General features: G+C 45.4%; 1 protein-coding gene across 1 annotated transcript; it reads left to right on the top strand.

The window, feature by feature from the left end:
• Positions 1-6,977: 6,977 nt before the first annotated feature.
• Positions 6,978-14,348, top strand: RILPL2 (Rab interacting lysosomal protein like 2). The gene is made up of 4 exons (XM_081175191.1): positions 6,978-7,615; positions 10,627-10,778; positions 13,115-13,228; positions 14,050-14,348. Exons 1-4 carry the CDS (start codon positions 7,250-7,252, stop codon positions 14,069-14,071), a joined length of 654 nt encoding a protein of 217 aa, XP_081031317.1. The 5' UTR covers positions 6,978-7,249; the 3' UTR covers positions 14,072-14,348.
• The last annotated feature ends 972 nt before the right edge of the window (positions 14,349-15,320 follow it).

Raw genomic sequence — 15,320 nt, 5'->3', positions numbered from 1 at the left:
CACTTGTGTGAAGAGAGATACAACATCGAAGCTCACAAGTAGGTCCTCGGGATGTAGGTTTTGCTTCTTTATTGTTTCTATGAACTGGAAGGAGTTTGTAACGTGTGAAGCGATAGATTCTGCATAGGGCTGAAGTTGCTTAGCGAGAAATTTAGCGAGATTTTGTAGAGGTGAGCCTATGGAGCTGACTATTGGTCTGAGTGGTGTTCCTTCTTTGTGTATCTTGGGGAGACCGTAGAGTTTGGGGCATCTGGATGATTTTTCTCTGGGGATGATTCTTAGCTGGATTTCTTCACTGATAGGAGAGGCTTTTATTTTGGATTTGGTGGTTTTTTCCAGATAGGTGGTGGGATCTGTTTTTATAGGTTGGTAGGTAGGGTCTTGGAGTAGATTTGATAGTTTTGCTTGGTAGTCCGATGTGTTCATCACAACAGTGGCATTACCTTTGTCTGCTGGGAGAATGATTATGTTGTTGTCTTTCCTCAGGTTGGTGAGTGCTTTCTGTTCTTCTTTGTGTAAATTGCTTCTGGGTGGTTTGCTGGAGCAGAGGATGTTGGTGACTTCAAGTCTGATTTTATTGGCTTCATCTGGGTTGATTTTGGTTAGGCTAGCTTCGACTCCGCATATGATGTTTTCCGTGGGGATGCGTCTCGGGGCGACTGCAAAGTTGAAACCTTTGGAGAGTACTTTGGTTTCAGTTGAGGTGAGGATCCTGTCTGATATGTTATGTACTGTTTGTTTCATGGGTTGTTGTGGAGGGTGGCTGGGCTTCTGGCGTTTCTCTAGTTTGTGGAGTTTGTTGGTGTGTGTGTCTGTCTTATGTGAGGACTCTGTTTCAGCTCTCCAAACGGCTAGTTGTTTGCATTTGTCCCAGAGTGCAGGGTGGATTTTGTTACAGAGTTTGAGGTGAAGAGTGAGCAGATCTTTGTTGGTTTGGTTTAGTAGGTATCTTTTCTTATGAAGTTCGTTTCTGATTAGGGATAGTTCAGTTCGTTTCAGGATCCTTTCGGTAGCTGGGGTTTTAGAGTGGAATTTAAGTTGGAAGCATGTGGGAATTAAGTTGTTGTCTCGGCAGTTGCGTAGGAACAAGAGATCACATAAGATGGTGGCTCTTCGGATTTCTAGTTTCTCGTAGGTTCTTGTCAGCTGGAAGGTTTCCTCCCCGTAGAGGTGAGATATTTGCTTTCGTAGATTTTCACGGGTACAGGAATGCAGGTTTTGGTGTCTTCGGGTGTCTTCCCGTGTAAGAGTTGGGGTGTCTAGGCGACGTTTCGACGAGGTCTCACTCGTCATCTTCAGGCTGGTGCTTTCGGCTTCTTGTTTTAGCAACTAATCCACACCTAATGACCCTCCTAAGTGGTACTCAGAATATCACTCAAGAAATCACTCAAGATATCCCTCAAGTAATTAAGGAACAAAAGAAGAAAAGGCACACTAATCTGGGAACTCCCTCTCTGCCCAGAACGTTGGAGGCCATACACCACACCCCCTCAACAGTATTTATAGGAACTCAAACACTGAGATCCTGCTCTGTTCTAGTAACAAGAAGCCGAAAGCACCAGCCTGAAGATGACGAGTGAGACCTCGTCGAAACGTCGCCTAGACACCCCAACTCTTACACGGGAAGACACCCGAAGACACCAAAACCTGCATTCCTGTACCCGTGAAAATCTACGAAAGCAAATATCTCACCTCTACGGGGAGGAAACCTTCCAGCTGACAAGAACCTACGAGAAACTAGAAATCCGAAGAGCCACCATCTTATGTGATCTCTTGTTCCTACGCAACTGCCGAGACAACAACTTAATTCCCACATGCTTCCAACTTAAATTCCACTCTAAAACCCCAGCTACCGAAAGGATCCTGAAACGAACTGAACTATCCCTAATCAGAAACGAACTTCATAAGAAAAGATACCTACTAAACCAAACCAACAAAGATCTGCTCACTCTTCACCTCAAACTCTGTAACAAAATCCACCCTGCACTCTGGGACAAATGCAAACAACTAGCCGTTTGGAGAGCTGAAACAGAGTCCTCACATAAGACAGACACACACACCAACAAACTCCACAAACTAGAGAAACGCCAGAAGCCCAGCCACCCTCCACAACAACCCATGAAACAAACAGTACATAACATATCAGACAGGATCCTCACCTCAACTGAAACCAAAGTACTCTCCAAAGGTTTCAACTTTGCAGTCGCCCCGAGACGCATCCCCACGGAAAACATCATATGCGGAGTCGAAGCTAGCCTAACCAAAATCAACCCAGATGAAGCCAATAAAATCAGACTTGAAGTCACCAACATCCTCTGCTCCAGCAAACCACCCAGAAGCAATTTACACAAAGAAGAACAGAAAGCACTCACCAACCTGAGGAAAGACAACAACATAATCATTCTCCCAGCAGACAAAGGTAATGCCACTGTTGTGATGAACACATCGGACTACCAAGCAAAACTATCAAATCTACTCCAAGACCCTACCTACCAACCTATAAAAACAGATCCCACCACCTATCTGGAAAAAACCACCAAATCCAAAATAAAAGCCTCTCCTATCAGTGAAGAAATCCAGCTAAGAATCATCCCCAGAGAAAAATCATCCAGATGCCCCAAACTCTACGGTCTCCCCAAGATACACAAAGAAGGAACACCACTCAGACCAATAGTCAGCTCCATAGGCTCACCTCTACAAAATCTCGCTAAATTTCTCGCTAAGCAACTTCAGCCCTATGCAGAATCTATCGCTTCACACGTTACAAACTCCTTCCAGTTCATAGAAACAATAAAGAAGCAAAACCTACATCCCGAGGACCTACTTGTGAGCTTCGATGTTGTATCTCTCTTCACACAAGTGCCCATTAATGAAGCCTTGACAGCCATTCAAAACAAATACAATCCCCCCGAATACATCCTGGACCTGACCAACCACTGCCTAACCAACACGTACTTCATCCACAATGGACAAAGATATAAACAGATAGAAGGAGCACCTATGGGATCACCCCTCTCACCGGTCATCGCAAATCTGTACATGGAACACTTTGAAACCAATGCTTTAGACAAGTCAGAACACAAACCCAAACTTTGGCTCAGATATGTTGACGACACCTTTGTAATTTGGCCACACGGGAAGGAAAAACTAGATAGCTTCCTCACACATCTCAACAGCCTACACCCCAAAATACAATTCACTATGGAAATAGAAGCCAACAACCAACTTCCCTTCCTTGACGTCCTAATCTACAAAAAACCTGATGGCTCCCTAGGACACACTATCTACCGGAAAAAAACACACACCAACCGCTACTTACATGCACAATCACACCACCACCCTGCACAAATAAACTCCGTAGCCAAGACTCTCATCTCCAGAACCAAACGCCTGGCTGACAAAGACCACTTGACAACTGAGTTACAGAATCTCTCAAATGTGTTAATCGCCAACGGATACCAACAAAACAGGGTTACGAAGCTAATCCAAAAAGAAACACCCCCCAAAAACCAAGACACAGAAGAAAACAATGGCATGGCCCTCCTTCCTTATATCAAGGGCACTACAGATAAAATTAGCAAAATCCTCCATAAACACAATATCAAAACAGCCTTTTGCACCAACCAAAAAATAGCCAATATCCTCAGAAACCCAAAAGATAAAATCCAGTTAGAAAACCAAGGGGTCTATGAAATACCCTGCAAAGTCTGCCCAGCCACGTACATTGGACAAACAAACAGACGAATAAATGCACGTATCGCAGAACACAAGAATGCCGTCAAAAAAGAAGAAAAAACTTCCTCTCTTTACCAACACATGAAAGAAACAGGACACGAAATTAATTTTGCAGATTCCAAATTGCTCTTTAACATGGAACATCACCACAAGAGAATAATCATGGAAGCCATCGAGATAGAGAAACACCCTCACAACATGAACAAGCGTGACGACACGTCCCGCCTGCCAGACATCTGGAAATTAGCCCTCCCCACAAAAACCGACACCAGAACCAGAGACACACAGAACGCCATCTCCAATCAACCACACCAGACCCAAACCCAGACCCTCTCCACAGATAAAGTACAGACACCATCCAGTAGCCAAACCATATTGGCACCTCCGGATGCTGCACCCCCCTGCAATCCCTACACAGATCTGGCTGGCACAGGGCACAAAACCACAGCTCGCCCCTATACACGAAGCCAAGCCAGAGCACAACTAAGTGCAGTACAGCCATCTTCTCAGAAAAACTTTTCACAAGCTCAAGAGGTCAAGACACGAAAGCTTTAGCAACTAATCCACACCTAATGACCCTCCTAAGTGGTACTCAGAATATCACTCAAGAAATCACTCAAGATATCCCTCAAGTAATTAAGGAACAAAAGAAGAAAAGGCACACTAATCTGGGAACTCCCTCTCTGCCCAGAACGTTGGAGGCCATACACCACACCCCCTCAACAGTATTTATAGGAACTCAAACACTGAGATCCTGCTCTGTTCTAGTAACAAGAAGCCGAAAGCACCAGCCTGAAGATGACGAGTGAGACCTCGTCGAAACGTCGCCTAGACACCCCAACTCTTACACGGGAAGACACCCGAAGACACCAAAACCTGCATATATATATATATATATATATATATATATATATAGACACAGTATATATGTATATAGCAGTATATACATTTTGCTAAATAATAATAAAGAATCAGGTTTTTCTAAGCCCAACACATTACAAAACCTTGTTTTACTGAGCCCAAAGGTCTCTAGGGTGTCAAATAGTTCTTTTTATTGGATAATATGGATCAAGCGTCTCAGGTGACTGATTTGGCCTGCCTTGCCATCTCCCTTCATGGCCTCTCAAAAAAAACAAAACAAACAAACAAACAGAAATCAGCAAAAACATTTTGAATCCAGTCAGTAAGAAAGTACAGTGGTACCTCGGGTTACAGACTCCACTAACCCAGAAATAGTACCTCGGGTTAAGAACTTTGCTTCAGGATGAGAACAGAAATTGCATGGTGGCGGCACAGTGGCAGCGGGAGGTCCCATTAAGCTAAAGTGGTACCTCAGGTTAAGAACCATAGCTGTCAACTTACAGATTTGAAAATAAGGGACCAGCAGCCTCGACAATAAGGGATCAGCAGCCAAAATAAGGGATCAACAATTACTTTGATAAAATACATATTTTGTTGCGTGCAAATGGCTTGAGATACCTATGAGGTCCATAAATTACCATATAGCATCTATTCAACACAAAAACAGCCACAATTTGTTGTGGACAAAGGACAGCTGGACATAGAAAGGGCCCCGTTACCTTCAGTAGCTTATTTAAGGGACATCATCAATAAGGGACAGCAGCGGGACATGGCGCTGGGATAAGGGGCTGTCCCGCCAAATAAGGGACGCTTGACAGCTATGTTAAGAACAGTTTCAGGTTAAGAACGGACCTCCAGAACAAATTAAGTTCTTAACCCGAGGTACCACTGTACAAATCCTTTTTTGGGGGGGTAAAGAAAAAAAATGGTTATATTTACAAGCAGCAGTACAATACATGTCCTATCCATCAAACAATACAGTGGCACCTCGAGTTAAGTACTTAATTTGTTCCAGAGGTCCGTTCTTAACCTGAAACTGTTCTTAACCTGAAGCACCACTTTAGCTAATGGGGCCTCCTGCTGCCGCTGCACAATTTCTGTTCTCATCCTGAAGCGAAGTTCTTATCCTGAGGTACTATTTCTGGGGTAGCGGAGTCTGTAACCTGAAGCGTCTGTAACCCGAGGTACCACTGTACATAGCAGTCCAGTATTCTGTTGCTTACAGTCATGACAATGAGGAGGAGGCAGTTTTTAAACCACATTCAGCTTTGGAAATGGTTTCCGAATCCCAATATTCTGTATCAGGCAATTGGAATTGCAGAGTTGAAAGAGACCCTGAGGGTCATTGAATCCAACCCTCAGGAGATTGACAGAAGTCAAGTGTGGTTGCATACACACTGCAGGCAGCCCTCTGTTTCCACAGGGGGGTGCGTTCCAAGGCACCACACACAATGAAATCAAGTATAATGGGAATGCGTTGAAGAAGCCTACAGACCCCCTGTTCTGCCCCCCCTTCAGTGATGTTTCAGTCATGTATTTATGGCATTTCCAGGACACTTCTGAGTTCAGTGTGATGTGCCTATACTTGGTCATGCACATATTGAATGCACGTAAACGGAGCTGCCTGTATATCTTTCAGACACATTTAAACGACATTACAGTATAGGGTTGCTAGGAAGTGTAACTCTGTGAGTGGTAAACTACACTGCCCAAAATTCTTTCAGGGAAAGAATGTGTTTCAAATGTGATTTAAAAGTGCAGCGTGTAAGCACTGGTTGTTCTCAGGAATATGCTGCCCTTCAACTTCCCAGATTTTCTTTTGAGGGAGGTAGAAGCCATGACTATTAAAAGTAATAGAAGAGTGCCATAAATGTATGGTATGGATGTGACCGTTGTGCTTTGTATGCGATCTTAGCTCTTTGCAGGTGGAAAAGCAGCAGAAGTATCTACACCCTTTGTTAAGTAAGCAATACTGTGGTTATATTTATTTCTATGTGTAATAATTATTTTAGTTCTCTAACACTAAAAAACTTTGTTATTATTTTCAGAAAAGCTTTAAACTGAACGCTTTAAATATGGGTGTTTGGGGTTTTTGATATGTAACGTGTACACACTGTATGAAATCATGAAGTTAGTTTTTTATGCCATTAGGAGTGCTATAAATGTGGTTGCAACCGCTTTGCACGTGCGTGTATTTGTATGAGAAGCAAGTGCCTTGCTGAACTCTGGGCAAATGTGGATGGTTATGCAGAATGCCTACGGGTGAAATCATTAAGTTTATTTTATTTTTTATGATATGGGTCATAAATGCACGGGGGGGGGTGTGGTTTTGAGAAAAAAGCACGTGTACTGAGTAACCTTCTTGCCAAGGGAGCCCCCGCGTCACGGGACCGCACTGCTTGCGTCCGCGCCCGCGCGCCCGCATCCCTGTGGCAACCCTGCTCCCTCCTCCCTTAGCTCCACCTCTCCCGCTGGTCTTTGATTGGGTCCTCGGGAGCTTCGCCCTCAAGGCGGACAGGATTTGGCCTCTGCTCGAAACTTTCAAAGGAGGAAGGAAGTGGCTGGAGTTTGCAACAGGCAACTCCTTGCGATCCGGAGCCCCCTTCCTCCTTTCGCGCAGTTGGATCTCCCAGGTGCATCCCGTCAGTTTGGCATGCAAGCTGAGCAGCACCAGAAGGAGGAGGAGGAGGAGGAGGAGGAGGAAGATGAGGAGCAGGAAGGCAGTGGGGGGCCAGACAGCGCTTTCGAGAAAAGCCCCTTCCAACTGACTGCTGAGGATGTCTATGACATCTCTTACGTCCTGGGCAGGGAGCTGCACAAGCTCAGCAGCGAGCCGCGCGTGGCCGTGCCCTCCAAGGTGGCCCAGCTGCAGTTCAAGATCGTCAGCATCCTGGAGATGCTGGAGGCGCTGGTGAATGAGACCAACCTGACGGTGGAAGCCCTGAAGATGGAGAGAGACAGCTTGAGAAGAGAGGTGGAGGGGCTCCGGGAGCAGGCAGCCAGCGGAAGCACAAAAGAGGTCTGTCCAAACTTGGGACTGAGTCGTTGTAATTTATTGCATTTATATCCCACCTTTTCCCCCCAAGGACCTCGAGGTGGTCACACAGTTCTTCCCCTTCTTCATTTCATCCCCACTAGTTTAGGCGAGAGAGAGGCAGAGAGTGCAACTGGCCCAGGGTCACCCAGTGAGCGTCATAGCTGAGTGGGGATTCGAACCGTGGTCTCCCACGATCCAGTCAGACACTCTCACCACCACACAACACCGGTTCTCATTATGAGATGTGCAGGGCCATAGCTCAGGGGGTAGAGCACCTGTTTTGCAGGGATAAGGGCTCCCTAGCGACTCCAGGCAGGCTGGGAGAGTCTTCAGCAGCTAGAGGGACCCAGGGTCTGGCTTGGTATAAGGCAACTCCTTAGGTTCCCATTACAATTATTATTATTACTGTTATATATTTATTTATACTCTGCCTTTTCCCTTGATGGGACTCATTATCACCATCATCATCAGTCTGGAGATGCAAGAGATGTCTTTGCCTGGGTCTGGCACCATTTGGACAGGAAGCTGTCTGCAGGCATCATATCGTATCAGTCATGCAAGTGTTGGAATGAGTTACTCACAGGGGGAAAAGGAAGGAGCGTCATGCCTGCATAAAGCCAGGCAGTTCTTTCCAGTGTCCCACAGCTGAGTGAAGAAAAGAGAACTGACCAGCCAAGCCAGCATTCTGCACCTAGCCAAATATGCATCTGGGAAGGTTAAAAAAAAAAAAGGGTAAAGGACCCCTGGAAAGCTAAGTCCAGTCAAACGCAACTATGGGATTGCAGTGCTCATCTCACTATCAGGCCGAGGGAGCCGGGGTTTGTTTGCAGACAGCTTTCTGGGTCATGTGACTAAACCGCTTCTGGTGCAACGGAACACCGTGACAGAAACCAGAGCTCACAGAAACACCGTTTACCTTCCTGCCACAGCAGTACTTATTTATCTACTTGCACTTGAATGCTTTTGATCTGCTAGGTTGGCAGGAGCAGGGACAGAGCAACAGGAGCTCACTCCACTGCGGGGATTCGAACTGCCGACCTTCCGATCAACAAGCCCAAGAGGCTCAGTGGTTTAGACCACAGCGCCACCCGCATCCTGCACCTAGCCAGATATGCCTCTGTGAAGATCGCAATGTGGCAACCTTCTCCCCTGTCTGCAGTGTCATAGCTCCATGGCAGATCACATGCAAGAGCAGAAGTGAAAATTATGCACATGGTTGAAATTTATTACATTTTTATCCCACCCTTCCTCCAAGCTCAGGGTGATGTCCACTGAGGACTGGGAATCTGTGACACACACACACCTTCCAGACAGGGCCGATGAGAGGGAGCCAGACTTTCTTGCATATCTTTTATCTGATTCTCAACAAAATGTATGTTTCATGTGCAATGCACACAGAATTCTGAATTACAGCTTGCAGACTTGTGCCGTGAACTGAGCATTTCCAACTCTGTATGATTGTTTGCGTCTGTGCTTTGATGGTGTAATGCTGCAGTCTCATCTTTTGAAGCGCAGCTGCAGTTGTGCATTTTTGTAAGAGAACATTGTGTGAATGCAACAAACTCGTTGCATTATGCACATTTTGTTGTGTTACACATGGAATTTTAATGTTTAGAGTGTGTGGTTAGTTTGGTAGCAATCGTGTGGGTGTTTGCATAATTGATATTAGTCATTAGGATCTTAATATTCTCATCAGGTATGAATGTTAACATATTTATCATTACCATAAAAATGAGACGACACATTTATTTTATATGCTGTGCATAGATTTTTAGCCAGTCTGCCCTTGCTGGTGCCCTGCTTCCACATGCTCTTGGCCTACAACACCCAACCTCCCCAACCATTGACTATGCGGGCTGAAGCTGATGGGAGTTGAAGGCCTACATTCAGAAGACCGCAGGTTCCCCATCTCTGGCATACATCAGATGTCTTGCATTTTTTCTTCACAACAGCCTTGTGAGGTTGACTAGGCTGAAAGGGAGTGCTTGGCCAGAGGAAAGTGCTAGGTAGATTATCGATCTACCTAGTTGTCTACAATGACTGCCAGTGGCTATCCAACATCCCGGAGGGTTTTTCCAGCCCTGCCTGGAGATGCATTCCTGGTCCTAGTCTGAAACTACGTGTTTGTGAATTTTTTTGAAGTCCTACAATAGAAAGTGAATTACACAAATTTTACACTTTGCAATCAGTCCTAAAAGGAAAATTATTATTATTCCTATTTTTCAAAAATTCAGGGAGAGAGAAATAGGAAATAAAAATGGGGGAAAGTGTTGGACTGGAACCTGGGACACCCAAGCTCAAATCCCCACTCAGCCTTGAAGCCCACTGGGTGAACTTGGGTGTCTCCATCTAGTCTACTCCACAGGGTTGTTCTGAAGGTAAAAAGAGAACTTAAGCTCCTTGGAGTGATGAAAAGGTGGGATATAAATGTAATAACACAGCAGCACAGAAGTCAGAAGATAAGTGACTATCCAAAGGCCACCCAGGGGTGCATGGCAAAGCTGGAATTTGAACTCAGTTCTCTCCTAGCTTTCAAATTCAAACAGCTGACCTGTGTTTTTATATGCTGCAGTGTGTACATCGTTCTTTATTGTAAGCAGTTTACAAAAAAGATGAACCAATAAAAATGATCACTAAGAAAATTACAACCATAAACTATAGAAAATTAAAACCACAATTAAATAAACTAACACAGATTAAATTTTCTAAACATCTGGGTTAGCTTCTCTAGATAAGAGTGTCTTCAGTGGCTACTGTAAGGAATACAGTAAAGTCACCTGCCTGATATCAATAGGCAGGGAGTTTCAAAGTGTTGTTGCTGTCACACTAAATGATTGAGTTCCTACAGATGGGGTGCAGGTATTATGTGGCGCCTGTAAAAGTGCCAATTCTGCTGAGCGAAGTAGTCAAGCAGGCGCAGGTGGTGCCATTTTGTTTGGCTCTCTTTCTGTTGGCCTGCACCACTTGAGTCTTGCTGTTGTTCTGCCTTGTAGGTAAACCTTGGCCCCAACAAGATGATCATAGACCTCACGGACGCAAACCGCCCGCGATTCACGCTGCAGGAGCTGAGGGAGGTGCTTCAGGAACGCAACCAGCTGAAGGCCCAGCTGCTGGTGGCCCAGGAGGAGCTGCAGTGCTACAAGAGGTATGCTGCTAGGTTATGGCTTTTTTAAGGCAGCCCTTTGGAACGTCAAATACGTTTTTCCTGCTGGAATGCAGACTTACCGTACTGGACTGTGCAATTATTTGCAGTTTGTGAGCAGCTGAGGAATTAAGCTGTGTAGCTCTGATTTAGACACTGGGTAACATACATCCATGTGTTTATTGCTTGACTGATAGTGGCCCTCTAATTTCACGGGATTGGGGCTGGCTGGAAAGGAAAAATAGGGAAGAACCTAAACAGATGGAGAAGTGGAAGACAGGGCGGCAGGGGGAAGCAGAAATGGACAGAGGAGTAGAGGGAGCCCTCAGCAAGTGAGAGCTTCAGGATTCTAGTAAGTGTGATCTGTCCCTCTTCCAGCAGCCTACTGGGCTGGGTTGCAGTGATGGAGAGAGTGATAAGGATGAGTGGGAGAGGTTATGTGTGAATGTGTGCATGAGAGAGAGAGAGAGACAAAGTTGTGTCAGAAAGAGAGAGAATATCTTGGTTCAAACAGAAATGGAAGTAGGGAGTGGGCTTCCAATATCAATGTTCCCTTCTTTGAAACAAAAAATTAGAACCGGTCTTAAGATGGAAAATAGATTTACATAAACCATGTTTAACTCTTGGAAGGCAAAAGCAGATGTGTTAATAGACTTATGGAATTGTAGAGTAACTTGGAAGGGATCCTGCAGGTCCTCTAGTCCAACTCCCTGCAAGGTAAGAATCTCAACTAGATCCTACATGACAGGTGACCATCCAACCTCTGCTTAAAAACCTCCAAGGAAAGAGAATCCACCACCTCTCATGGGAGTCTGTTCCACTATCAAACCCCTTTTCCTGTCAGAAAGATCTTCCTGATGTCCAGTCACCTGTGATTCCTTTGGCTTTCCACCCACTTTGAAGTAATATTAGTTGTGTGTATGATGTGGGGGGTTCTTTACTGCTAATGTCAGTTCAACAATAATGATGTTTCACTGACCAGAGAGAACAACTCTCATCCTTTGTAAAATCAGTGCAGGGGAGAAGGGTTTAACTTCTTAAGATCTATGTATGTTCTTTAGACTCTTTAAAATATCAGTGAAAACAAGGCTTAGGGGAAGAAATAGTCAGATCAATGGACTAGACTGTGGATGAAGCCTCCTTTCAGATCAGTTTCAGTGAGGAACTTGAAACTGTTTTTGAAATGAATACATAGGTGGTACTTGACCCCTAGAAACGTAGCAGTGATTCGCCCATGATCATCACTGAATTGTTAGAGAGGCTGCTGTTCTTGGGTACTTATTTCCATGTATGATGGGACTGCCCTGATGTAAAAGTATTTTGGTCATTATGTTTTGCTGAAATGACTATAATAACACAGAAATAAATTGAGGTAGCACCAGTGTTTCTTAAACTGAATATTTTTACAGACGATAACAGACCTACACAGTAATGAACTTGTTGGACATATGTTACAAGCTGCAAGGATTGTTAAGATTGTTAGTTAGGTATTGGAAAGAACTTTCCAGTGCTGTGCTGTCAAAATTGATATTGAGCGGTACAGGAGACAGTATTCACATGTCATGTCAAAGTTTAAAGCTCCTGAGCTAAGTTGCCAAAATTCTTTAAGGTGGTGAGGGGAGTGGGAAGTCGTGTGCCGTATTGGACCAAATATAAACCACACCCAAATATAAGCCGCACCTTTAAAATTGGGGGGGGGGAGAAGAAAAATACAGTGGTACCTCGGGTTAAGAACTTAATTTGTTCTGGAGGTCTGTTCTTAACCTGAAACTATTCTTAACCTGAGGTAGCTAAAGGGGCCTCCCACTGCCACCGTCACACGATTTCTGTTCTCATCCTGAAGCAAAGTTCTTAACCCAAGGTACTATTTCTGGGTTAGCGGAGTCTGTAACCTGAAGCATCTGTAACCTGAAGCGTATGTAACCCGAGGTACCACTGTGCCCGAATATAAGCCGCTCCCTTCCTCGCTGCTCATGGCTGCATACTGGGGGGGGGGGGGAACGCTGCGTTGCTGGTGGCCTTTCCACTTCCTCACTCTCTCCCTTCCCTGCCTTGGAGGAGAGGACAGGGGACTACACACTGGGCGGACGCCACTTTGCCGCACAACTGGCAAAGTGGCTGCATACCGTAAGGTCACAAATATAAGCTGCACTTTAATTTTTCACAGTCGGAATTTGGGGGGAAAGTGAGGCTTATATTCCAGCCAATACGGTAGTTTAAAATATGCTTTCAATGTATGGTGTGCCTGTGACCAGTTTCGTGCTTAATGATTACAAAAGGGTATATGACGACCACATGTCATGTTAGAAGGGGCATAATCCCCTCTCTTTTTCTCTCAGTGGCCTTGTTCCAGAGAAGCAAGACTGGGGTGACCCCTTGCAGAAGGCTCCGACTGTGGGAACCACTTCAGATTCGTGTCAAAGAAGGGAAGAAAAGACCACCATCAAGCGATTGTGAGTTCTGCTGCTGTAGTTGTGGGCCCGGGGCAGGAAAGAAAGCCTAGGCAGTCCTGCTGGTCTAGTTATTACCAGGGGAAGCTGAAATCTACTTTCAAGGTAACACCATTATTAGAATCAGCTAAAACAGGCATGGAGAACCAGTTGTTGTTGCACTACAAGTCCCATCATCACTGACTCCTGGCCTTGCTGGCTGGGGCTGATGGGAGCCGGAGTCCAACATTCATCTGAAGGGTCACAGCTCCCTCAGCCTCACTTTGGCTGCACACGTCTGTTCCCAGCAGGGAAATGGGCCTGTTCAGCCAGCACAGAATGGAACCCACCTCCCACTCATCAGCTGGGGCCACTCCATCAGTGATGTCAGCTGATTGACAGGTGACTCTGCTTGTTGAAAAAAAATGGACTTGTGGGCCAAATATGTCCTCCCTAGTGGGCCGCGTTTGGCCTATCGCCCTCCTGCATTAATTCACCTTCCGTTGCACAGTCTGGGCTCTAGTTCTGTGTGGCAAAGCATCTGCTTTGCAAGCAAAAGGTCCCGGGTTCAATCCCAGCATCTCTAGGTCAGGCTGGGGGCGTGAAGAGCCAGTCAGTAGACAATACTAATCTATATAAGCCAATGATTGGACTTGGTAGTCTCTACTACAATCATAGGGTTACATGTCCCTACTCCCCCCATTGAACGGGGTGACAGTGGGTTACTGGCCTTGGCATGTGCCCCACTGTACCTACCTGTGATGGTGGCCCTGGCCTTAGTTGTTGCCTCACTGCACTTGGGTACCTCATCCTCACTCACCATCTATTCCTCCTTCCAAATGCAGGTTTGCTTTTAAAAAGCCTTGAAGAGGAGCCTCCCTTGTTGAGCTTTGAAGGCTGTATGGGAGACAACATCTGGAGCAAAAACTCAAGGACTGCACTAGTTGAAGGCTGTGCTGGTTGTTTACTGCAGCAGCAGGAAGGTTGGGGCACTGTGTTTCTGTGCAAAGTTAGCATCCCTTTCCCAAGTTCCTTGTTGCTACAAAATGTTTCTCACCCATATTATGGGTGCAGCCGTCCTACGGGAAAGGCTTGTATGCCTGCAAAGAGTGGAATAAATTGGTACACACCTTTGTTTCTTTAATCATTCTGAGGTTTGCCTATTGATTTGTTGCTTTTCACAAGGTTTACTTCACAGCGGGAAAAAGAACTATTTGTCTGGACTGCGCACGCCTATCAGATCATTTCTGTATTTATTGTGAAGGTTTACAATCTGGCTTTCAATTGAATGATACTCATCAGAGCAGCTTGCAAGGGACAGTGGTGGTGGTGGTGGTAGGAAACTCCCTGCAGCTGTTCTTCTTTGGCCAACAAATGGGGCCAAACTTGTTGGAGGGAGGGGTTTGGAAGAGAGATCCTTACTCTCTTGTAGCAGAGCTAACACAGTGTTGATTGCTCCAAGCACATTAAACTTGGTTAGATTTACATCTGCCATCATCCAACTTTAAACTAACGTTACCCATGAAAATACTTAGGCTAGAATAAATCACAGACACTTAGTTTTGCAAATAAGTGAAGTGCAAATACATTTCAGAAGTTACAGCAAACAAGTCTACTTCCGCTGGCAGTAAAAACAAAGAAGAAAAAGAACTTTGTTTCCTTACTAAAAGGATCATATAATATTTGGGTTACATTAAAGATGCAGGCTGTACAAATCTCTATTTAGAGATTTAGTTCACTTGGCTTTTTTTTGTAGCTAGGAGCCATGCCACAGCTCCAGCTTGTTCCAGCAGGCGGCAAAGAGAGAAAGAAGTTTGGGGGAGAAAAGGCTGCTGGGAACCTGCTCACACTCACTGGCAACTTCAGCTAAGGGCTCTGGTTAACCCTTTCATACCCACATGTGATTGTATAGTACAACAAAACTGGTGTTCGCCTTTCTGCAGCATCCTTCCTTGGATGCGGGGGGAGGGGGAAGCAGCCTCCCCGTGGTCTTGGCTGATGGGTGTTGACAGAGGGTGCCTCCTTGCAGCTCTGCAGCCACAGGGCAACTAGCACTTAGAGCCAAATGTTCTCTCTGGTAGGAAAAAGCAGGTCCTCAGCCTCTGGCCGATAGAGG

The sequence above is a fragment of the Podarcis bocagei genome (genome assembly GCF_964188305.1).
Source record: "Podarcis bocagei genome assembly, chromosome: 16".
Taxonomy (NCBI): domain Eukaryota; kingdom Metazoa; phylum Chordata; class Lepidosauria; order Squamata; family Lacertidae; genus Podarcis; species Podarcis bocagei.
The sequence above is the reverse complement of the archived record's forward strand: the minus strand, read 5'-3'. Positions and strand labels throughout refer to the sequence as shown.